This window comes from Leishmania infantum, chromosome 10 (assembly GCF_000002875.2).
Source record: "Leishmania infantum JPCM5 genome chromosome 10".
Taxonomy (NCBI): domain Eukaryota; phylum Euglenozoa; class Kinetoplastea; order Trypanosomatida; family Trypanosomatidae; genus Leishmania; species Leishmania infantum.
In genome coordinates, this window is record NC_009394.2 from 478,683 (window position 1) to 501,345 (window position 22,663).

The 22,663-nt window shown below is 58.9% G+C and overlaps 8 protein-coding genes across 8 annotated transcripts; all 8 read right to left on the reverse strand.

Annotated features, from left to right (window-relative positions):
• Nucleotides 1–200: 200 nt before the first annotated feature.
• On the reverse strand, nucleotides 201–1,283 carry LINJ_10_1230 (conserved hypothetical protein; the record flags this gene model as incomplete). Its single annotated transcript, XM_001463730.1, has 1 exon — nucleotides 201–1,283. The coding sequence occupies one exon, from the start codon at nucleotides 1,281–1,283 to the stop codon at nucleotides 201–203; it is 1,083 nt and encodes a 360-aa protein (XP_001463767.1).
• A 1,015-nt stretch (nucleotides 1,284–2,298) lies between these two features.
• LINJ_10_1240 (conserved hypothetical protein) lies at nucleotides 2,299–3,741 on the reverse strand (the record flags this gene model as incomplete). The annotated part of the gene is made up of 1 exon (XM_001463731.1): nucleotides 2,299–3,741. The coding sequence occupies one exon, from the start codon at nucleotides 3,739–3,741 to the stop codon at nucleotides 2,299–2,301; it is 1,443 nt and encodes a 480-aa protein (XP_001463768.1).
• A 2,482-nt stretch (nucleotides 3,742–6,223) lies between these two features.
• LINJ_10_1250 (putative rab1 small GTP-binding protein) lies at nucleotides 6,224–6,874 on the reverse strand (the record flags this gene model as incomplete). Its single annotated transcript, XM_001463732.1, has 1 exon — nucleotides 6,224–6,874. The coding sequence occupies one exon, from the start codon at nucleotides 6,872–6,874 to the stop codon at nucleotides 6,224–6,226; it is 651 nt and encodes a 216-aa protein (XP_001463769.1).
• Nucleotides 6,875–8,638: 1,764 nt separating this feature from the next.
• LINJ_10_1260 (putative small GTP-binding protein Rab7) lies at nucleotides 8,639–9,307 on the reverse strand (the record flags this gene model as incomplete). The annotated part of the gene is made up of 1 exon (XM_001463733.1): nucleotides 8,639–9,307. The coding sequence occupies one exon, from the start codon at nucleotides 9,305–9,307 to the stop codon at nucleotides 8,639–8,641; it is 669 nt and encodes a 222-aa protein (XP_001463770.1).
• A 1,953-nt stretch (nucleotides 9,308–11,260) lies between these two features.
• Nucleotides 11,261–11,683, reverse strand: LINJ_10_1270 (conserved hypothetical protein; the record flags this gene model as incomplete). The annotated part of the gene is made up of 1 exon (XM_001463734.1): nucleotides 11,261–11,683. One exon carries the CDS (start codon nucleotides 11,681–11,683, stop codon nucleotides 11,261–11,263), a length of 423 nt encoding a protein of 140 aa, XP_001463771.1.
• Nucleotides 11,684–13,694: 2,011 nt separating this feature from the next.
• LINJ_10_1280 (flagellar protofilament ribbon protein-like protein) lies at nucleotides 13,695–14,888 on the reverse strand (the record flags this gene model as incomplete). The annotated part of the gene is made up of 1 exon (XM_001463735.1): nucleotides 13,695–14,888. The coding sequence occupies one exon, from the start codon at nucleotides 14,886–14,888 to the stop codon at nucleotides 13,695–13,697; it is 1,194 nt and encodes a 397-aa protein (XP_001463772.1).
• A 1,245-nt stretch (nucleotides 14,889–16,133) lies between these two features.
• On the reverse strand, nucleotides 16,134–16,703 carry LINJ_10_1290 (conserved hypothetical protein; the record flags this gene model as incomplete). Its single annotated transcript, XM_001463736.1, has 1 exon — nucleotides 16,134–16,703. The coding sequence occupies one exon, from the start codon at nucleotides 16,701–16,703 to the stop codon at nucleotides 16,134–16,136; it is 570 nt and encodes a 189-aa protein (XP_001463773.1).
• A 1,348-nt stretch (nucleotides 16,704–18,051) lies between these two features.
• Nucleotides 18,052–21,240, reverse strand: LINJ_10_1300 (conserved hypothetical protein; the record flags this gene model as incomplete). The annotated part of the gene is made up of 1 exon (XM_001463737.1): nucleotides 18,052–21,240. One exon carries the CDS (start codon nucleotides 21,238–21,240, stop codon nucleotides 18,052–18,054), a length of 3,189 nt encoding a protein of 1,062 aa, XP_001463774.1.
• Nucleotides 21,241–22,663: the final 1,423 nt, after the last annotated feature.

Genomic DNA, 22,663 nt, shown 5'->3' on the forward strand with positions numbered 1-22,663 from the left:
GCGATGTGAAAGGAGAACAACAGAGAAACGGAAACCAAACTGTACATGCCCACATGTGCAAGGCGCCGGCACTATGCGCGTTGGCGGCGTGAACATCAAGAGAGAGAGAGAGGGAGGTGGAGCAGACGGTGCAAGGGAGAAAAAAGAGAGGGGAAGGAGGAGGAGGAGGCTGAGCCTACGATCTAAAGGCCGCGCTCGCGCTAAAGCGTCATGACGCGATCGATATAGCCGCGGCACAGAGGGCATCGGTTGTCGCTGAGGCGCAGGTGTGCAGCACACTCGTTGCATAGACACATGTGACGGCAGGGCAGGATGGTGGTGTCCTTCTGGTTCGTCAGGCAAATCACGCAGAGCCCCTCTTCACTCTCCTCATCCGCGCCGGGGTCGCGCACGGCGTCCTCGCGGCCGTCGTCGAAGACGTCCTCTAAATCGTAAACCTCGTTCCCTACCTGGAGCAGCTGCTTCGCCACCTTGCAGATGAAGCGATGGACCGCTCGAGCTTCGCTGCCACCGAGCGAAGACGCTGGCTGTGGGGAGGCCTCCTCCGGTGCCTCCAGAAAGGTGTACTGCACAATCTCTCTCTTGCTGGGCTGCAGCGGCTGTGACCGTGGCGGCGTCGCCTCGTGCGCGGCTTTGTCTGCAGGGGCACATTGTTGCGTCTTATTGATTGGGTCCTCCGTCGCCCCAACAAGCACCTCGATGGCGAGCGGGGCGTAGGATACTCGCTGCACCGTTGAGGTTGCGAGCGTGCTGGCAGTTTCCTCGTACTTGAGAGGCTGGAGCAGCTGCGGCAGTACTAGGGGGTTGGTGACGACTGTTGTGAGACCGTCCGTCTCGGTGGTATCCAGGATGCAAACCGACCCCGCCGCCACACCACCGCTGGTCTTCAGCCGTACACCATCGCGGGCGCGGTACTCCACCGACGCACCAGCGTACACGCGCACCCGCTCCGGCGGCTGCGTCGCCGCGATCTGGAACGTGAGCGCAAGCCCCTTGGAGGCACCAACAGCTTGTGGTGACGCCGATGGCGCGCTAATCAGCTCAATTTTCTGCCGACGTGGCACCGCACACGTGAGGTCCAGCATCGTTGCGCGCTCAACAAGGTTCTCATCGTCGTCATACTCCACTTCCACGTCATATATGAGTGGCCCTCGCACACGGTCACGCGCAAACTGGATGGACGGCTTGCCGAAGACGAGGTAGAAGTTGTGTGGGGCGAGGCGCAGCTCGATGTCGGTGACGCCGGTTGCCGTCGGCTGCTCGTGACTTGTGCGATTCCCCATTAGTGACAACAACGCACCGCCGCTGTGACCCCGGACGTCTCTGGAATGCCCGTGTGCGCCCGTACTTGGGGGCGAGGGGCAGGTGAGGAGGAGGCCACGAGCGAGGGAGTGCGGAATCCGCGAGGCGCACTAAAGCACACAAGAACCGAAGCGAAGGAAGGAGGAGAGAGCGAAAGACACCGAGATGTATACATAGATGTATATGAAGCACAACTTAGAGAAGTGCATGTGCGGTGTGCCTAACGGAGAGAGCGAGGGGAGGGGACGCGCGGCGCGGCGCACTTGAGATGGAGCCGAGCCTGGGTGGAGAGTGCGCGTGCGTGAAGCGATACGGCTAACGACTGTACATGAAGAGGTGAAGGTGCGAACCTGTGCGGGTGTGCGCAGGCACGCCGCAGCAGCAGCGGCAGACGCGCAGAGCACGATGACAGTAGAGGGAGAAGAACGAAAAGAAATCGCCGACTCTGAACCGCGCAGTGCGTGGTAGAGGGGGGAGGGCAAAGAGGGACGAGGCAGCGGGGGGGGATGAGGGGTGAGGGATGAGGGAGGGGCGGAGGGGCGGAGGAAGGTGGGCATGAGCAGCGACTCGTGTGGCATAGTGCTTTGACCTCAGCACCTCGACGCATCCTCCCGCTAAGGGCCGATGCCACGCGGGAGCAGAGGCTGGCGCCCTTCGCCGTTTTCATCTCGCTCGCTCTCCCTCTCTTGGTTCCTTGTTCCTTGTTTACATCCATAACAGCGTACGACTCCGGCACACCGGCCAGCATATCGCTCTATGTTGGAACGCGCGCACCGGGTATTTACATGGGTGGCAGCGGCGTCGCACCGGCGAGCGCAAGTCGTCACTAGCGAGGAAAAGAAGAGGTGGAAGATGATGATGAAGCGCAAAGCCACTAAGAGGGGAGATGGAGAGAGCTGCCCTCGGCACATCAGCAAACCACCTACACGTACTCACCTCCACCCACGCACACCCGCACACACACACACACGAGCGCGCTAGTCTCCGCGTGTGGGCTCACTTGCCCACCTTGAGGAGGGCCCGGCGATACTGCTCCGGCACGTCCAGCTCCTCCAGCTCGCCTAACTTGCGGTCACGGATTGCCTCCAGGGCTGCCTGCCGCTCACGTGCCGCCTTTCGGAGCTGGTTGCCCTCTTCAATCTCCTCCTGCCGTTGACGACGGCGACGCTCCTCGACGTCCATCATCTGCTTCAGCAACGCTAGCGAATTCTCCTCCTGCAGGCGGCGAGTGCGGGCCTGGCGCTCGAGCTCCTGTTCGCGACTGATCTTCTGCACTGCCAGCATGCGGTCCAGTTCCTCCTGCTCTTGCACCTTCTCTAAAGCCTTTTGGCGGTTGCGCTCCTCCACCTGGGCGAGGCGGGCCTGCTGAAGGTCGGCATGCATGGCGCTCTCGCGCTCCGCTGCCTCCTTCTCCTTTCGACGCTCCTCACGTATGTAGGCCTCCTGAACGCGGCGAACCCGCAGCTCCTCCAGCTCAGCCTGCTTGTCCTGCACGCGCTGCTGGTTCGCACGTAGCCGCGCGATCTCCATATCCTTTTCGCGCCGAAGACGGGCTTGCTCCTCAGCGTAGGCCTCATCGCGTGCTTCCTTCTGCTTAATGTACTCCGCCATCTTCCGGTCTTCCTCGAGCTCCATCTCCCTTTCGCGCTGCTTCAGGGCGATCTGCTCAGCATTCGCGATGGCGGCTTCCTCCATCAGCCGCCGGGCCGCATCGATACGGCGCAGCTTTTCCGCCTTCTCCTCCACCTGCAGGCGCTCTATGTGGCGACTCATAGCATCCTGCTCCTGTTGATGTCGCTCCAGCCGGCGCACCCGCTCTACATACCGCTCATGCAGCTGCGCCTTGATCATGGCAGCGTTGCGCCGCTGCTCCTCCATGCGCTGCCGCTCGCGCTCGAGGTACACCTGCTGTGCCGTCTCCGCCTCCTGCGCCATGAGGGCGTCCATCTGGCGGTTGTACACCGTCTCCTCCTCGATGCGCTTTTGCTTCTCCAGTCGCTGCGCCTCGCGAGTGGCGACACACTTGGCCTCCATGATGATACGATTCATGGCCTTAACCTCATCGCACTCCTCGTCCAACATCAGCCGCGCCTTCTCCAGGTTCACCTGACGGAGCTGCGCCTGCTCGATCTCCTCTGCCGTCCGCGGGGCCACGCCGTTTCGGGCGCGTTCCGCGTCAAACTCCTGCATGCGGCGACGGTGTTCCTCGGCGGCTTCCGTGTGCGTGCGTGGGGCCACGGCGGTCGCGGCCGTGCCGCTCAGACTGCCAGGGAAGCGACCATCGATCATGCCGCGGATTATATCCAGTTCAGTCTTGGTGATGATGGCGGAGTCACGGGGTGCGCCGCGTGCGTTTAGTTCCTTGCGCAACGCCCCGTCGGACTGACCTCGGCGGCGAGGCGGGAAGACGTCACAGGTCTTGTTGATAAAGAAGGACATCTCTCACTCTCTCTACACGCCTATGTCTGCGTGCTTGTCCCTGAGCAGATCACTCGATGGCGAGTGAGAAAGAGTGACTGCGTGCGTGTGTTGTGCGTTCAGAGGGAGAAGAGCGTGTAGAAGAGTGCGAGGGAGGGGAGATCACGCGAAGAACGAAGAGACGCAAGCACACAAACTGAACAAGCCTTTCTATTGAGGAAAGTATACTTCCTTCTCTGCATGTGCAGGCGGCACACACAGCCGCATCCGACAGCCGCCAGCACACCGAGCACGTATAGCAAAGACAAACGAGGTAAGAAGATCGGAGGAGGATGGGGAGGAGTAGCGGTGCCACTGCACACGAAGCACACGCGGCAGTGTCCGTACCAAACGCACGCAAGCAGGGAGGGTGGAGAAGAGGAGGGCGGGGGTGGGAAAGCAGAGCCACGCCCCCCCTCAAGGCTGGCCAGACACCGAATGATACGCTCGTTGCCACGTAAAGCAGGTGACGAAAGGCGTAAACGCTACAGGTTTACTGTACCTTGATCTCATCCTGCACGTCCTGGAACACACCAAGAGCGAGAGGGGCGCAAACAAACGCATCCTGTACAGAGTTGCCAGCGTAGTCACTGGCGCCTGTGAGCGTGTGTGTGTGTGTGCACCCGTCACTAACCGCGGCATCGCAAGGATGGGGGTGGGGTGGGAGCGTTGGCGGGACGACTCATTAGGTGCATCATCTCATGGTTGTTTCGCCTTTCGTGCACCACACTTGCATACACCAAAGGGAGGGGAGGAGAGGGGGAGAGGCAGCAACACAGCCGAGGAAAGGAAACGGCAACAGCAAAGACAGAAACACCACACGAAGGACAGCCAAAAGAGTCAGCAAAAGAGGGAAGGCGCGTGTGCACGCACAAACAGCTACGCATCGCCCCCCCCCCCCCCCCCCCACACACACACGCACAGAAAAGGCAGAGACACAGCGATGATGATGAGAGGGTAAACATCCACAACGAAGCCCGAAAGAGCGCACGTACACGCACAACGAGACGGGAGAGAGAAGAAAGAAAAGCACAGACACATGCACTCTGATACACACCAACCTACATCCACCCACCCACCCACCCACACACACACATACTAAGGCAAGTGTGCCTGTGTGTGTGTGTGTATACAGGGGGGGGGGCCGGTGTGTGTGGGGGTTTATGTGTCTGTGCCAGGTGATGCTGGTAGGGTACATGCACAAGCACACAAGAAGGAAGGGTAGAGGACAAGCGCATGGATCTCAGCAGCAGCAGAAAAAACAACAACAAAAAGATGCAAGCATAACGACGGCACAGCAATAACAATGGGGATCAGAGAGAGTGCATGTATGCATGTGTGTACGCATGTGTGTGTGCGCGCGCGCTGATGTATGCGTGGGAGACATCCAAAACACAGACACACATACACGTGCATCTCTCTCTCTCTCGATATATACACATATATATGTGCGTACACACCTGCATGTGCCCATTAGCGGAGAGGCGCTGTCTTTCTTTCGCTCTTTGCATTCGTTCCCGTCTCTTGCTGCTGTTTCTTCTTCGCAAGCCCGCTTGCCTCCATCATCACCCGTGTTAGATTCACGCGCGTCAGTCACTGGGAGTAGCCGTGCGTGTGCGTGCGCGCAAGGGTGATGGCGTACACGTACGCTCAAGAAGCAGAGCACACAAACAGAGCACAAGCGCGCGCAGTTCTTGCTGAAGGAGGAAGGGCGAGAAGCGCTGCGACACACACATACACATACACAGAGACACACAGACACGCCCAACGGCTACGGCCGTGGCGTGGTTAGTGAAGTAGGCCTGAATGGAGAGGGGGTGCCACGTGGTAAGGCAATACATCTAAGGAAGGAAGGAGGGGTGGGGTGGGGAGTGGGGCGAGCCCAAAAAGGGGCGAGTGTGGGAGAAACGAACTGAGACGCACAACCCCACCCTACACACCCACACACACGCAGAGACCAGAAGCGAAAGAACAGCGCAAAGAAGGCTGCGCGAGATACGCCTCAGTTGCAGGCAAGATGATGTGAAGCGCCGACATATGCCGAGAACGGCCACATGAAGATTCCCGCTACGTCTCCTCTCCCCACCGTGCCCCCTTCCTTGGCTAATCCACACCGAGTGAGAGGGAAAAGAAAAGCAAGAAAAGAGAGGGAGAGTTATCAAGCAGGCAGGCAGACGCAAGCGGTACCAACAACAAAAAAAAGGGAGAGAAGACGGGGGGCCAAAGAAACACCGCATGGGAGGGAGAAGCGAGAGCAGAGAGGCGGCGACACCAGCGCCGCTTACACATCCACGCCAACCACGCTCTCTTTTCCGCAACACCAGTTCCTCAGACATCGCCCTAGAAGGGTTCCCACTTGACAGGCAGCCGTGCCTGTGAACGTTTCTCCGTGTGCGCGTGTTTTCGGTTCTAACTGTGTCTGCCATTCAAGGTAGTGTTATACTGCCATTGTGGGTGCTCACGACTAGCAGCACTTGCTCTCCTTGCGGTTGCTCCGCTGGCGATCGAAGTTAACGCTCTGAGAGCGGCCAGCTGCGTTGTCTCCAGCCGTCGGTGTCTTGCCGTTGCGCTCCTTCATGTCCTCGAAGATGAACTTGGTGATCTGCTGGAAAGCCGTCTGCACATTCTCCTTCTCCTTGGCGCTCGTCTCGATGAAGGCCATGTTGTGTTGCTGAGCCCAGGCTACCGCCTCCTCGCGCGTCACCTGGCGGCTGGAGCGCGCCTCATCGCTTTTGCACCCCACCAGCAGACACGGGATACCGGGGAGAGCCTGCTGCTTCACGCGTTCCATCCACTGCTCTAGGTGTATAAAGGACGGGCGGTGGGTGAGGTCGAAGCAGAGCAGCACCCCATTGGCGCCGCGGTAGAACGCCGTGGCGACGGACTGGAAGCGCTCCTGGCCGGCCGTGTCCCAAATCTGAAGGCGGACGCGCTTGTCCATGTAGTTCATCTGGTGCATGCGAAAGTCGATGGCGATGGTGGAGGCGTAGTCCTTGTAGAAGACATCTTCGGAGAGACGCACCGTCAAGGATGACTTGCCTACGCCACTGTCACCAATGACAATGATCTTGAAGATGTAGTCGCAGTCACCGCCGGGCGTGTTGGGGTTGGCCATGATCACGGTGGGGAAGACGAGGGGTGAAGTCGGTGGTCCAAGGGGCGTGTATGCGTTTTCCTCGTATATACGTGGCCTATAGACGACGCGCACTTGTGTTCGACAAGGAAGTGGACGAAAGGGGGTGGGGGCACACGGGGGAGCCAAAGGGGGTGGTGCACTGGTGTGTAGGGTACAGGTGGCGTAGCTTGTTTGTGGAGCTTCCTGGTGCCACGGCGTCGTATCGACTGGTGTCTAGGAGGGATGGAGGGGCCAGAGAGAGAGAGGGAGAGAGCAAGAAGAGCAAGAAAAGACACGTGTGTGAGTGCGTGCGGTTGTCCGTATGTGCAAGAGAGAGACACGGCGCGCGCAAGTGTGGAGGCACGGCGGGGATATGGTGTAGATACTCGAAGGAAGAGAACTGCACAGAGGAAAGGGAGACGAGGACTTGGAAGCAAAGGAGAGGGCGTGCGCTCCGGATGCACATGCACACACACAAACAAAACACACGCATGCATGGCAATGTAGGATTGCTCAGAAGGCGGGTGTGCGCGCGCGTTTGAAGGAAGGGGAGGGGGGACCGCCCAGCCGCTGCGGAGAAGAGACTGACCTGCCTCCCTCGAGTGTGCGTGTTTGCAGCTGCACGCCTGCGTCAAATGAAGCGACGTGAACTATGAAGTCCCCGTTCACAGCCCTGCGCACTCTCCCTCGTCACCGGCGCAAGAGCAGCAGTGCGGTATGAAGGGGACGAGGCGCAGGTTTCTCGTTTTGCGACCCCTTCGTTGTGTGTGTGTGTGTGTGCGTGTGTGTGTGTGCCGGGAGAGAGGAACAGAAGCACGGGAAAAAGGGACGAGAGTCAACGAGCCACAGACATGCCCCCTCCCCCCGCACACTACGCGTCCTCAGATACAAGACCACACAAACATACATACAGAAAACAGGTTATAATACCGGGAGTGGGAGGACGATGACAACAGCATTACGTCGAGAGGAGGGGGGAGGGCAAGAAAAAAAAAGAAAAACGACGAAGAACGGCGAGACGGCACCACACACGGACACGGACGGCAGGAGAGGGAGGTTAGGGGTGAAGAGAGAGCAGCAGTCGCCTCCTCCTAATCTCAGCGGAGAATAGGCAAGGGTCCAAACAAGAGAGAGTGTGCCAGAGTGGGGCAACGCCAAGCAAGCACGCATTATCAACGGCGGGGGAGGGAAGGCGAGGGGGAGAGGAAAATACAGGGTTGAAGCGAAAGAAAGCATCACGGGCACACAGCTGGAAATTATGACGGCAGGTACTTATGTGAAACTCACCATCGCGCCGGCGAAAGGTCGTGTCGTAAAGAGAGTTGGTGGGAAGGGGAGGGCCAGCAGCTGCTGTCGGCGGTTGTACGGGCCGTTCAGTCACGTCAGCCACCACGCACAACTGAAGCAGCGGCGACAAAACGAAAAAAGAAGAGGTGCGTTCGATTACTCTCGCACCCGTGTATGAAGCAGCAGTGCAGTGACGGAAACATCGAGCCGCTGCAGCCAGAGCCCTTGCCGATGGAGGAGGCAACATCAGCAGCAGCGACCGCAGAAGCGCCATGTAGTCCTCGTACGACCAGTCTGGTCGGCTGTCGCGACGTGTTTTGCCCTTTTGTCGGCCAAGTCCCATTCACTTCTCCGTTGTGTCCTCTCTTCGTCTCCGCCATACGCCATACACCTCGCCGGATCCCTTTAGCGTCCACTTTCTTTGTTCTGCCGTGCGTTCTTCACGAGCATACTACACACCCTCCGCTCTGTATCTGCTCAGTTGGCGCAGCACTGGCGCTTCTTCTGCTTCTCCTCCTCCTCCACAAGCAGGCGGCCACCGGGGCCGAGGATGCGGCCCGCGTGCTTGGCGCCTGGATTCGCTACGGAGGCGATGTACGTGGCGAGCTGCTGAAACGCCTGCGATACGTTTGTGTTCTCCTTCGCGCTCGTCTCGAGGTAGCAGAGGCAGCTGTGGTACCGCGCCCACGCGTCCGCCTCGCTCTTGGCTATTTGGCGATGACTCCCCAGGACGATTCCCTCACCCTGCTCGTCGAGGTGGCTCTCTACGAGGTCCAGCTTGCACCCAACCAGGATGAGAGGCGGCACCACCGGCGAGTACCGCTCTAGCCGCTCATACCACTGATCGAGATCCTCGAAGGACTGCCGATTCGTAAGGTCGAAGCACAGTAGCGCGCCCTGGCAGTTGCGGTAGAAGGCGGTCGTGAGCGTGACGAAATCGTCCTGCCCGCTCGTGTCCCAGACCTGCAGCCGCACGCAGCGCGGCCTCTTTTCGAGGGTGTTGCAGCTACTGTACTTGAAGTCCATCCCTAAGGTGGGGACGAGGTCGGGGTAGAACGCACCATCGCAGAATCGGGACGTGATGTTGCTCTTCCCTACACTAACGCTCCCAATCACGATGATCTTGTATGCCAAATCTTCCTCCATCGTATTTTGCTCGTCGGCGTTCGGCCTCGTCCGTTTCTACGCTGTTGCACCTAGCTGAATAACTATGGTGGAGGTGGGGATGACTGCAACCGAGATGACACTCGTTTTTCAAGTCGAGTGTGGCAAAGAACCGAGGAGAGCGCGGTCAAGGCAGGGAGCGAGGAGCGGTGATGCGCAATACAGTGTACCTCCGGTGGTACTCAGAACAGCAGCACGAAGCGGCAGTAGTTCCGACGAGGGCACGCAGCACTAAAGAGCGCTTGAAAGGGATGCACAAAGGAGGACGGGGCGTCGGTGCGTGCGCGGTTGAAGGAGGAAGAGCTGCAGGGGAGTGCAGAGAGAGAGACACACGCACATACACGCATACATGTGCACATGTATGCGTGTCGGGCAAAGCAGACAAGTGAGGACGGAGCGGAAAGGGCACAGAGACACGCCAGCTCTGACGCTTACACAAGCTCAACAACAAAGGAGAAGAGAGGGTCGCAGCAGCTGAAAAAAGAAAAACAGAACAGAAGAAAGTGGGTGGGTAGGTAGGCCAGCAGCAGACCAGGGAGTGGGAAGGGAGAGGGTGGGCTCTGGGAGGGTCTGTGGCGCACTGTCAGTGTTGCCACCAATATACACCCAGACACACTCTCTCCTCTTGTGATGATAGACCACAGCAGTGATGGCGGCAGCAATGGACAGCAAGCACTCGCTCTCGCGCTCTGCGGCGTTGCCTTGCCGTTGGTGACTTCGTATTGCGTGTGCTGTTTGCGTATATTTGCCGATGAGAGAGGGGGGTGAGGGGGGGCGTTTCCTTACATGTATAAAAGGAGGCGGGAGATACACAGGCGACCGTAGACCAATAGGTACGCGTGACACCGCCTGCGCGTATGCGCGGCCGTGTGTGCCCGTGCATCCATAATAAGTGCATCTACGCTAGTGCGCGCTGTGCTCTGGCAAGCATGCGGAAAACATCCGTGGGCGGAACAGGCAGCGTTAGAGGTGGCGGCGGCGTACTCGTCCTTTTCGCGTGCGGACAGACGCGGGACTGCGCGGGAGAGAAAAAATTTTATATTGTTTCTTAAGAGTTCATTCGATCAGAGGATATGAGTCCAGCTCCCTCTATCCGGCCTTGTCACAGCGTCCCCATCGCGTGGTGCCATGCAGCAGCAGACAAGTGCTACCGCAATGCCCACGTGGGCACCGCAGCACAGCCTCTGCCTCACACTCTACCCGCCCCTGCCTCGCAGGTCAGGTCGCCTCACAGCCGCTCCCATGGTGCCGGCAGCCACCTGATGCATCCCCCTCGAGGTGGCTCAGGCGCCCCACACCTGCAGGCAGTGCCAGGGCGGGGTGAAGATGCATTGGAGTGGCATTGGCACTGTGCCCATGATGTGGATGGCACACGCGTGTTCGCTGTCTCAGGCCGCTCCAACGCAACGCCGTCCACCACCCCACCGCCGACATCAGCAGCCATGCATCGCTCTGGCATCCTCAACCGCGTGGGTGATTGTCGCTGGCACAACCAGAGGTGGCTTGACATCGACAGGGGTTAAGAGGGTGCATGGCTTCCCCCCACGCAGAGTCGGGGTACTGAGCCCTGACACCACACACGGAGAGGGGTATCCCTACGTCAGCAGGGCATGTGGCGAAAACGAGCTTAAACATCTGGATTAGTGGAAAGAGCATGGAGGTAGCGCAGAGCAGCGGATGTCTTGAAGAGTCAGAGATACACAGGAAGAGGATGGGTACCCACCGGTGCGTGAAAGCAGCTGAACGCTTGTTGTGGTGGTTGACTGCTGTGCATTGATTGGAGCATCACACATACTCATGCAGGCATGTGCATCCATATGCGTCACAGGAGCTGAGGCATCGGCGAGACCTTGCCCTCATCTCTCGGCAGAGAGAGAGACGCAATGGGAGAAACGTTCAACAAGTTTACAGGAAAAGGAGGATGCGCGATGCACTCTACCGGTACCAGGTGGGGTGCGCCTCCTCCAATTTCTGCCGGAGACAGTGCACACGCGGTGCCTTGTACGGCGGCGAGTTCACAAGTGTAAGGATATGAAAGGCGACGCCGGCAAACAGGCCAAGGGCCATCACAATGAATACGACAACGCGCACCGGCAAGAACTTATCAATGACATCTGTGTTTGATGGCAGCTGACGTTCTCGGTAGTAGGTCGCAGGCACTACCGCGGTGGTGTTGGCGGCAGGGCCATGCGGACTTGTCAGGATGCAGCCGTACACAATGAAGGGCAGCACGGTGCAGCCGAGAATGATGAACAGGGCTGACTGTGGGGCTAAGTAGGAGCCCACAAGCGCAATAAGTATGGCCACACCAACGGTGACGAGTACCGCGAAGGTACCTGCGCCGACACCCAGTATCATCCTTTGCAAGCGTAACGGGGTGGGGTGGGTGGGAGAGCGCCGCGGTACGTGCAGGTCTATCTATCTGTGTGCTTGCGTGTATGTTGTCCCTCCGACGAGGAGGGTGTTGACTCTATGAAGACGACTTGCTCAATGTCACCCCTGTCCAAGTACACACACACACACACATACATCCACTGAGACAAAAGGGCATAGCAGCAAGACTAGTGCACAAAAAGAAGTGCTCGCACGGATCAGTGTGCGCTCGCAGGATGGTGAGAGGCTCCCAGCGCACACCCAACATGAAAGAAACACGAGAAGGGTAAGACGGCCTATGAGAGAGCGGCTCCCAGGATACTGAAAGAGGCAACGGCGGACGGGGAGAAGCGCAAAGAGGGGAAAAAGAGGGTGGAGGCTCTATGGAGCCAACGTCCTCTGGAGGCCGCGCCGCGACGTCACGACGCACACATGCACACTCACAAATAAAAGCAAGGGCACCGTGAGAGGAATAGAGCGAGGAGGATGGGCGTGATACAATCGTATTAATTGTCTGGACTAGAGAGCACCAGCTCCGCGACATTCTTGCAAGTCGAATGCCCATAGGGCTGACGCAGATGCAGTAGGAGCAGAGGGCGAAGAAAGGGGAAGAGAGGCCTCTCCATGTGCGCAACAGCACAAACACGGGTGCAGACGGAGAGGTCTCGGCCCACATGGTGCCCATGCCACCTACTTCGTCCTTTCGCCCTTTCCCTCTGTGCTGACCTCCGCCGCGTGGGACGCGTGTGTACTGCAAACACAGAAAGCAGCAACATCTTCGAATGCTCGACACGTGAAGCCTCGGTGTGGCCCTCTGGGATGCTCATGCTCTTTCTTTGAGGCAAAACAACAGTGCGCCCAATTCAGCATCAACTCTCCTGTACAACTGTGTGTCTGTCTGCATATCGGTGTCGCCTTCTATACAGAAAGAAGCACCGCGTGGGCGATGACGACACACGCAAACCTACTTCAGAGACGAGGAGGAGGCGTGATTAGTGACATGGTGGAGAGGGAGAGAAACAAAGAGAGACGCAGAGGACCGCACAGATGAGGTGAATGACGTGAAGACGCCCTACAGAGAGACACACACCGACACACACGCGCACGCAAACGCACACAGCGAGCTGGGACCGGTTTTTATTTTCGACGTGCCCGTGTATTCCCCCTCACACACGAAAAAGGCAACCAAAGCATACACCCACGCAGCCACAGCTCACCTACCGCTGCAGCACTGCTGCTAAGCCCTGGCCGCCTGGGACGAACCGTGCTGTCATTGAATCGGGGCATGCGTCTTGCGGGCACTTCTTGTCCTTCCTCGCCCCTCCTCCACACATGTGCTGCGAGATCGGTGCCAGACGGACGCGAGTGGGCTGCACGCCTTCATCCAAGTGGTCCGTGTGCAGGGTCCTGCTCGATAGTAGAGGCGGCGGCATCTGCCGTGCGGGTCGTAGGGGGATGTCGACCTGCCGTCTCAGACCAATAGCAAGCTCCGTGATCCATGCAGTTGGTGTCGACTCCTCTGCCGCTGACGATTCGGCAAGCTTGTGAACGTTGATGTGGTGTTCCCATCCACAATGACCGACGACAGACTGAAATGAGAGGTGTACGCGACGGGCCAGCAGTGCCAGCATTCGGGTCCGAGATACGCCTCCACATGCCGTCCTCCACCGCTGTAGGTCCCGCCGTGAGAGCGCCATGAGAAGAAAGTGCGCAGCACGAAGAAGACAAAGAAAAGATCCCGTGTGGCCGCAGCTGGCAAACACGGACCTGCGCTCACAGAAGAGGGCACGGTCACAATATACATGGGCTTCGAGAGCAGCATCCTGCCATAGCACCGGCACACGCGGACACCTATAGTCGAGCAAACAATGCAGTTGGTACATCTTCTAAAAACGGAGGAAAAACACACGCAAAAGGAAGGCGAGACTCACTGGGTCAACAGCAAGCAGCAACATGCCTCTGCCAGCGTCAGCCAAAGCCGCCGCACACGTAGCGACTACAAGCACCGATCCCAGTACTTGAAGTAGTCCTCGTCTACCGCGTTCTTGTAGAGCTCGTCTAACTGGGCCTTACGTTTGGCTGCTGCTTGTGCCTGCATCTTGTGAGTCTCCGCCAGCTGCTCGCGCTCAGCTCGGCGTTCGCGCTCGCGCTGACGATCGAGAGCGTTTGCCATTCGCAGCTGCATGTTTTCCTGCAGCGACCACTGCCTTTGCTCCTCCACCTCTAAAAGACGACGACGGCGGAGCTCGCGGAGCTGCTCATCTTGGCCGGCTCGCAGGAGGGTCTTCTGCTTCTCCGACATGCCCTTGTAGCGCTCTGCCATGACGCTGCCGCCAAGCTCGCTGACTACGGTTTCGCGCTCGTTGAGGAAGTCGCTGTCCATCTGGTACGCCATCTCTTGCAGGCCGAGGCGAGTGTCCTCCTCCTTGGCGCGCACAGCCTCGCGTCGCTGCTGCTCAGCGAGCGCGCGGTTGAAATCGGCCCCGTTCTTCTCCATGAGCCTGCGCTGCTCCGCCACCTTTTGCTCCACCTCGTACAGGCGGTGGTTCACCTCCTCGTTGCGGTCGTCGAACGCGCGGTCGCGCTCCTGCTCCATCCACTTCTTCGCGAGCTTCTCGTTCACCTGCTGCTGCGCCCACTGCCGCTGCTGCCGCTGCTGCGCCGCCCTGCGTGCCGCGTAGTCGAGATCCTCGCCTTCAAACTTCTGCAGCGACGATGGTCCGTTACGAGGGTCGTCGTCGCCGATGCGTGCCGGAAGCTCCTTGCGCCGTGCCTCCGGGTCGTTAAGGTCCCACTCGCGGCCCATCTCTTTCTTCTGAAAGGTCTGGCGGTAGTCCTGCAGCTCCTTTTCTCGAGCTGCGCGAATGGAATTCACCTCCTGCTGCAGTGCACACGCATGGCGGTCCATCAGGAGTGCCTGTCGGTCGTAGTAGTCATTCCTCTCCTTTTCCAGCCGGCGCAGCGCTTCCTTCTCACGCACCTGCGCATCCAAGGCCTCGCGGTCGATGCCCATCTTGCGCACCTTAGGGTCCTTCAGTCGCTCCGCCCTCTGCAGCATAAAGAGCTGCTTCTTAGTCTTGGTGTTCATCTGGTTCGAAGCGCTGGCTGCGTTGTCGACGGAGCTCGCGGCTGCGATTCCGCGGCCGTTGGCCGCAGAGAACAGATTTTGTTCCTCCACCGCCGAGCCCATTTATGCGTAGCTGTGTGTGTGTGTGTGTGTGTGTGGAAGAGGCGCAGAGATGAGGAGGGGGGGGGGTGCCTTTGTTGGACACCTGCGCAATACAGAGGTGTAGAAGGGAAGCGATAGAACAGAAGAGGAGAGCGCAAACACAAGAACGGGCTCGCCGGACCGAATGTGGAGATCGACGAGTGCCCAACGAGAGTCCGCGACCGAAGTACACCCGGAGAATGGGAATGTTCTCAAGTGGTTGTAGGGGGTAGATAGACAGCGAGCAAATGGATGAGAACAGCAGCAGCAACAGCAGCAGCTGCGGCGGCAAAAAATATATATGGTGAGCGCGTGGTGAGGTTCAGTTGAGGAGGTTATAGATTGGCAAGGTGCTTTCAAGGCACCGAAGCGGCAGCTGGGTGATCGTCGAAGCGAGAGAGAAAGAGGACAGGGTTGCGAGAGGCAAGAGGAGCAGGAGGGGAAAACGCCGCAATTTCCTCGCAGGGAGATACTGGTGGCATACAGGGAGAGGGAGTGAGTCAGGATGAGATGCTGCTGTTGTTGAGGGAAGGAGAAGAGGGAAGGAGAAAAGGGACTGGAAAAGGAAGAAGGGGAAGCAGGTGCACGCACCGTGATTGCGACGTAAAGGACGGCCTTCACTTGAAAAGAAACTCTCACCAGTTGTGGAACCCCACCGCCTTCCTCTTGCTCCACCCCCTTCCCTACGATGCAACTCAGGCGCATCTCCCCAGCCGGATGTGCAGCGGCCGGTGCACGACACGGCGTGTGCAAATCTGCTGCACGTTCGCTTTTCCTTGCTTCTCGTTTTCCTTTCCTTTTGCTGTACTGTGTGAGTCTACACCGACCCACACGCCTCACGCGTGTATCATTCTGCGCTTGGGCGGATGTGTGAAGACGTGGGGGAGGCCCCGCATGCGTGCATGAGCATATGTGTGTGTGTGTGTGTGCATGTTTCTCAGGCGGAAAAGCGATAACACAGCACTGGAGGAGGAAGTGGGCAGGGGGTGGAGGGCAGCAGCGGAACGCCGCCGCACCGTCCTCTCATCTCTAATTGGCTACGTGGGCTCTGTCGAATGATGTCACCCTCGGGAGGAGGAGAGAAAGACTCATATGCGCTACTGCCGCGACTAGCTCTGCTGCATGCTCATCTCACGCATCGGCTTCTACAGCTGCAGTGATACCACCGAGAAAGTGGCACAACTAGGCAGGCGCGAGCGGCGACAACACTCCAGCCGCCGGATCGCGCTACTGCTGCGGCTTAAACTCGACTAAAGGCGACGGTGCTGAGCACTTGAAGCAAAACCTGCGGTTGTTGCGGTTGACGCCTTTGCACTTGGGGCATGTCCACAGTGTCGTCTCCTTTCCGGGCAGCGGCGGCGGCACGGGCTTTGGCTGCTGACACTTGTGGCACACAACGGCGCCTCTGAAGTTCATCTGCCCGCACGGACAGGCCCAATCATGCGGATCCTCACCTGGCAGACTCGGGCGGCGAACGCCAGGGGGGAGAGGAGGGGCGGGGGCACCACACTTGTAGCACTCACGCTTGGATTGGTAGTTGACTTCACCACACTGGCACAGCCAGTCGCCCTTGGTCGGCTCACGACTGCGCTTCCGTCGATGGTTGCCAGCGAGGCGCCGTGCGAGGCACAACGGCGTCGCAGTGGAGAAGGAGCGCACGTACGTGCACGTGTTACTGCTCGTCATGGCCATTCCTGCCACCGCCCCGGAGGTTGCAGGGTACACCACGGCAGCCGCGGCGGCGCCACAGGGCCGGCGCAGAAAACGCGCCCCTAGTTCACCGTGACATCGCAGCATATTACGTAATCTCCCTTGGGCTCTCCGTGCGCGCCGGTCTTACGCGGGAGGAGGAGGGGGGCTTCGATGGATGCCTGCCTGTGCTTGTTTGTGCGTTGTCTCACGAGGTGCGAACGTCGACAAGCAACAGAAGGGTGAGAGAGCGGCAGGGGGGAGACGAGACGAGACGAGACGAGACGAGCAGTCGCACAAACGTCCTTTGCCTTCCTCTTGGCCCTTAATACGTCAAGAAGGGATCGCACACCACTACGGAGGTGGAGGAGAGAGGGAGAGCGATACGGTGTCGGGGTAGGGAAGGTGGGTGCAAGGAACAGCAATGTTTGTGCGTCCGGCAGGTCTCCCGAAGAAAGCAAATGGAAAGAGCCGAGGGAGAGCGATCACGTGGGAGGTTTTGCTTTTGTGCGCGGCGGGACAGTGTCGCGGTGCTGCTGCAGATTGCGCATGTCAGTGACAAGTCGCGGCCTCTTTCTTCCGTGCCTCTCTTCCTCACCGCTGCATGGGCACAACAAGGCTGATCACGCGCGAATAGGTGTGTGGGTGGGGGGTGGAAGGCGGGGAACACATGCAGGGGATAGACACAGAGAGCAGGGAGAGAGTGGTACAGACGGGGATGTGCCGCTTGCAAAGCCAAGACAGGTGGGAGAGGGCAAGGAGGTGGAGAAGAGAGGAGCTGCTCGCGAAGAGCATTCGCACCGAAGACACACGGGACAACGGTCCACACATCCGTTCATCTTTCTCAGCCGCTTGCGCCTTGCCACTGAGCAGAAAGGCACCGCAGCTTGTGGCTGTGGACCGCCGCGCTATGCTTGCGGCTCTCCTCGAGTTAGCGTTTCCGGCTTGTCCTCGCCCTCTCATCCCTGACCTCAAACACTCAAAGACACTCGCACGCACAGGTGTGGAAACCGAGAGAGCCACACGCCTCTCTGCACTCCGACATCGTCATCATTCCTTCCTCTGCCACGTAGAGGGGACGGGCTGGGGGTAGGGGAAGGCTCTTTCGCCGAGTCGCAGTTTTGCTTTCTCCTTTTTGTGGATTAGCTGCACGTATAAAATGGTCGAGAGGCCGAAGGAGGATGAGGGAGTGGATGGGGAGGGCGTCATCCTTCCCCATCAAGAGGATCCTGTGTCTGTGCTCGCGTGTGTGTCTGTCTCTCCCCCCTCTGCGTGATACTATGTGAGCACCGTATCTCTCAGCATGCAGGGCCTCCCCTGTACCGCCTCTCTCCCCACTTTGCACAAGATGCCCAGCACGACACTTGCGTAAGAGGGCCACTCACCACCCTTTTCTCTCAAGCTTCCCGGCTCGGCGTTTGCTTCTGCGTGGCGCTTCGGCGGCTTCCTCGACGCACTAGAGCGATTCCTTTAGCGTGCTCATGAGTGTGTGCAGGGCGTTTGCAAGCTCATCCATTGTCTTGCTGGTGATGTCGCCGCTTTCAGTGACGTGGCGCTGAATATCTGAGAACTGTACCTGCAACGCATGCGCGGCGGCCGGTGTTGTGGCACGGGAGCAGAAATACTGCGCCACCTCGCCCACAGCGCTGCCCTCCACGTAGAACAGAGGAAGCAGCAACTTCCTCATTCCGTGGTTATCAACCGCCACGGAGCGCTCGAGCGCACATGTGACAAGGCGGTGAAACACCATCGCGTCCGCCCGCAGCAGCGTCGACTTCATGACGGCCGCCTGCTGCAAATCCTCTATCGGATACGCAGTGCGCACCCAACAGCAGTTCACGAGGCGGTCCATCGCCTGCAGCGCGTCATTCTGCTGTGCGGCTTCGACGGCGTTGATGCTGGCCGGGAAGGCAAGCGACTCCACAAAGCCAACGACAGTGAACACCTCCCGCGGCGGCTGCTTCGCCCAGAAGTCGTGGAAGAAACGCGCAGCCAGCACGTTCACCACCTTGATCACAGCCGTGCACACCTTCGAGCGCACTATGTACTCATGTACAGGCAACCTGCACAGCAGGCCCCACACACTAGACAGCAGGCTCGTGAGCGCCGTGTCCTCGTAGAGCTGCAGCACCCCCAAGTTGCACCACCCTCCCTGCAAAATGTGGTACGCTGCCAAAAGGCCCAGCCGCATCACTTTCCACCCCCACTCCACCAGCGGTGGCGACGGGGTTTGTGCGCTTGGTCCCGTTACGCTGCCCCCCAAGATAAGATGGACAAGCCGTGCGGAGCGCACCACCACCCGGCTCACATAGCGAAATATGTGCACGGGTTTCGCGCTCTGTGCCCCAAAGGCGATGCGCTGGTTCTTGTTCAGCGCCATCTCATTCACCAGCTCCAGGAGCTGCGTTACAGTCTCCTCGCCGCAGCTGCTTTCTTGTAGTACGGCGTCGGCTACAGGATACAGAAAAGGCTCGATCATGTCCATTACTACTCGGTACGGTCGGCGCTCCGTGCAGCTCAGGATGCCGCGCATGTCGCAGAGCGCCAGTGTCAGGCGGTCAGTGCTCTCCGCGCTAGACCCGCCAGTGGCGGCCCCGTACACTGCCTGTGAAATGCGCGCCAGCACCGGCTCCATGAGGGTGTTCACTACAGAGTCTGTGAGCGCGGAGGCGTCGAGGAAGCGCACTTGTGCCACACATCGAATAAACAGGTACCGCGCCTTGAGCGCTACCGGGCGCTGCAGTGGGGCTGGGATGGATTCGTTGTGGAGGTTCATCAGATACGTGTACGAGCGCGTTTCCTTGAGCACCCGCAACACACTCGAGGTAGAGGTCCACTCGTCCAACAGCTGCAGCGCCGCCACGCGCACCTCGTCGGGCATGTTTGTCGCGCTGAGTATCGTCCACAGCGCGTGGACGGCGACATTCAGAAAGTAGGCACCAAACGTCCCTGCTGTATCCATCTCTCCGCACTGCCGCAGCTGGCTACTGAGCTGCTCGACAAAGGCAGAGGTCTTACGGTTGGACACCACGTACACCGACACGGTCTTGGAGAGGATTGCGGCGAGAACGCGCGTGGTTGCCGCCGCGATATGCCCACGAACGGAGCCGGGGACGCTGTCGAGAAACACGACATGGGTGGAGAAGCGCTGAAGCAGTATGAGGCTGTGCAGGAGCATGGCAAGAACGCGGGCGGCACCGCTGTCGATAGCGCCGTCGGAGTGCAGTGCGGCGCTGAGCAGATGCAGAGACCACGCCGCCTCCTCCATAAGCACGATGTGGTCGACCGAGACAGCAGAAGCGTTCGGGCGCACGTGTGCCAGCACGGATTGACTTACCCGCTCCGAGTTGGCCTCGAGCATCGTCCAGCCCTCCTCGCCGCACCCTATCACTACCTTCAGGAGAAACTCGACCTCAAGTCGGACCCCCTCCTCGTCGTCGTCCAGAATGTACTCGACCGGCATGCTATTGGAGTTTGCCTGTCGCATGGCGGCGCTGTCGCTGCTCATGAACTTAGCCAACTCCATCGTGAACGTTTGTACGCGGCTGTGAAGGCATTCAAGGTAGCAACCCACTACCTGCAGGCCACAGTGCAGCATCTCCGCCGTATCCTGCGTGGCGTACGACTTGGCTTCGATGAGGCGTCCCCACACACTTAGCAGGGACAGCAGTGATGTCGAGGCGTGCTTCCAGTTGGCCAGGCACTGCCTTGTGAAGCTGCAGAGGGACCGCAGCCACGGCGAGAACTCCGTCAGCTGCATGAGTTCACGGAGGTCGCAGTTAGGCTTCATGCGATTGAGAAGTCGCGCGAAGGCGCTGAGCGTCTCCTCGTCTTCCAGGTGCAGGAAGCGCTCCATGACGAGGTGCGTCTGTAGCAGGACTACCGCGTACCACCGCGGTCGCAGCTCGACGTCGGCGAAGAACGATTTGCGCAAACTCACCAGCGAGGTCAGTACCTCCAGCAATGTGTGCGCCACATCCGGCTCCAGGTCGGGAATTCGGTACAAGAACCATAGCCGGTCCATCAGCTGCAGGTCCAAGAGGTCTGCTGCCCAGCTATCTGGATACGTTCTCGTCACAGGATTCTCCTCGGCCTCTGTTTGCATGGTGTCGCACGCAAAGTCGAACTCTAGCACGTGCTGCGCTAGCCTAAGCCCGGCTGCCACGACCGTTCGACTGCTCGGCTGCACTTCCTTCACTACTCGAACGGCTAATCGGAAAACACTGAGGAGGTGGTCATCGCGGAAGGACTTCGCAATGCTCACGTCAGTGGCAAAGGTGGTCATGCGCCGCTCACTCAGCGTGATGACAAGGTCGGTGAGCACCTCGCAGCCTACGCGAAGCCGATCGCCTTGATCACCAGCTTGAATCGAGGAGGAGCACGATGCGCACACACTTGACGGCATCTGTGCCAGCGTGTGGGAGTAATGATAACCCCTCTGAACGGCCACGCACACGAGTTGGCGCAGCGCCAGCTTAGCCGCCGCGTTCAGCCCGGCATCCCGAACGCACAGCAGCTCATACACGCTCAGCGTAAACTGCGTCAGCTCGTCTGCATCCACAAACAGCGTCTCCAAGCATTCTGATGCGGCACGAGACACGAAGATTATAGAGTACGCGCTTGTGGACTGCTGCAGGACCGCCATTAGCAGGTGCAGCCCAATCTCGTCGATGATGCGACGCCATCCATCGACAGTCACCTTCAAGGTGGCCCCCTTGTCTCCCGAGTAGAGCTTCAGGCAGAATGCATCTACGTCGTCTATTCTATTAAACTCTGTCATTCATCTACAGGTCCCTCTAGTGGTTTTCTTTTTTTCGCATGTGAGCAGTGCACGCGCACGATGGAAAAGGAGGAGGAGGAAGAATGTTGAGACTACCACAGCAGCACCACCAGCAGTACACACACAAACGTGAAGGAGTGGTGAGAGGAGATAAAGGGGAATGACCACCTCGAGCAAGAGCATGCGAAAAGAGTAGCCGCCTGGCAAAGACAGGCCTGTGTGCTTGTGCGTATGTATGCCTGCCTCTACGCGTATGCGAGTGCCAATGTGCCCGTCACCGTGTCCGAGAGTTTCCGCTGCAGGGAAGAGGGAGAAACGGACGCGAATCCTGAGAAAACGCCACGAAGCTGGAAAAGTGCTCCGTGAGAGAGAAGGAGGGGGGCGGTCGCAGAGCGGTACCTCCGACCCACAGAGTACGAGTACACACAACAACAGCAACAGCCAATGAATTGGCTACGTGAATCGCCTACTCTGATAGCAAAGGAAGAAAAGGCCCAGAGAGTGATGGGATCACGTGTGGTGCTTGCTGCTGCGTTTTCTTTTATTGTTATGTTGTTTCCTTCGAGACAGCTTGGCCAGGATGGCCATGTCGTGCGCAAAGACAACCAACGTAGAGCAGATTAGTCGGGGATACGTATGTGGCGCAGGGTGGTGTGTGCGTGAGGAGGGGGAGGGCCGGGAGGAAGGGGAAGGGAGAGGGGAAGAAAGACACGAGGCGGATGGCATGGCATAGTCATAATGTGAGGTGACGGGCGCAGCAACCGTGGTAAGAGTGACGGGGAAACAGTGAGAATGGGGACCGAAGAAAAAAAAGAGGGCAGAATTTGTGCGAGAGTGGCAAGCCAAGCGTGCCGGAGACCAAGCAAGGCGACCGAGAGGAGCAAAACTACAGAGACGAAATCTGCATGTGACCAAAGGCACAGAGCCTCCGCTCTGCCGGGCAGTAACGCAGCAATCATCTTTGAAGGCCATCGGCAGTGCCACCGTGCCGAAATACATGCGTGAGTGCGCCCTCGTCCCTCGTCTACCTGAAACGGGGAGAGCCTTCTTGGCTCCCCCCGCTGTTCTTTGTGCATCCTCTTGCACAGCAATGAATGCACTGCGTCTAGACTGGGAGACACAATATGCACTGGAGAAGAGACAACAACTCGTGTACAGCGCAGTGGCTCACATGTAAGAATGGTGGTGCTGGTGGATGTGCTAGCGGTGGTGGCTATGGCAACTGATAAACGCTGATGTGTAAAGCAGTCGAAAACAGTCAGTTCATTGTGCGGGTGCCGGGGAACTG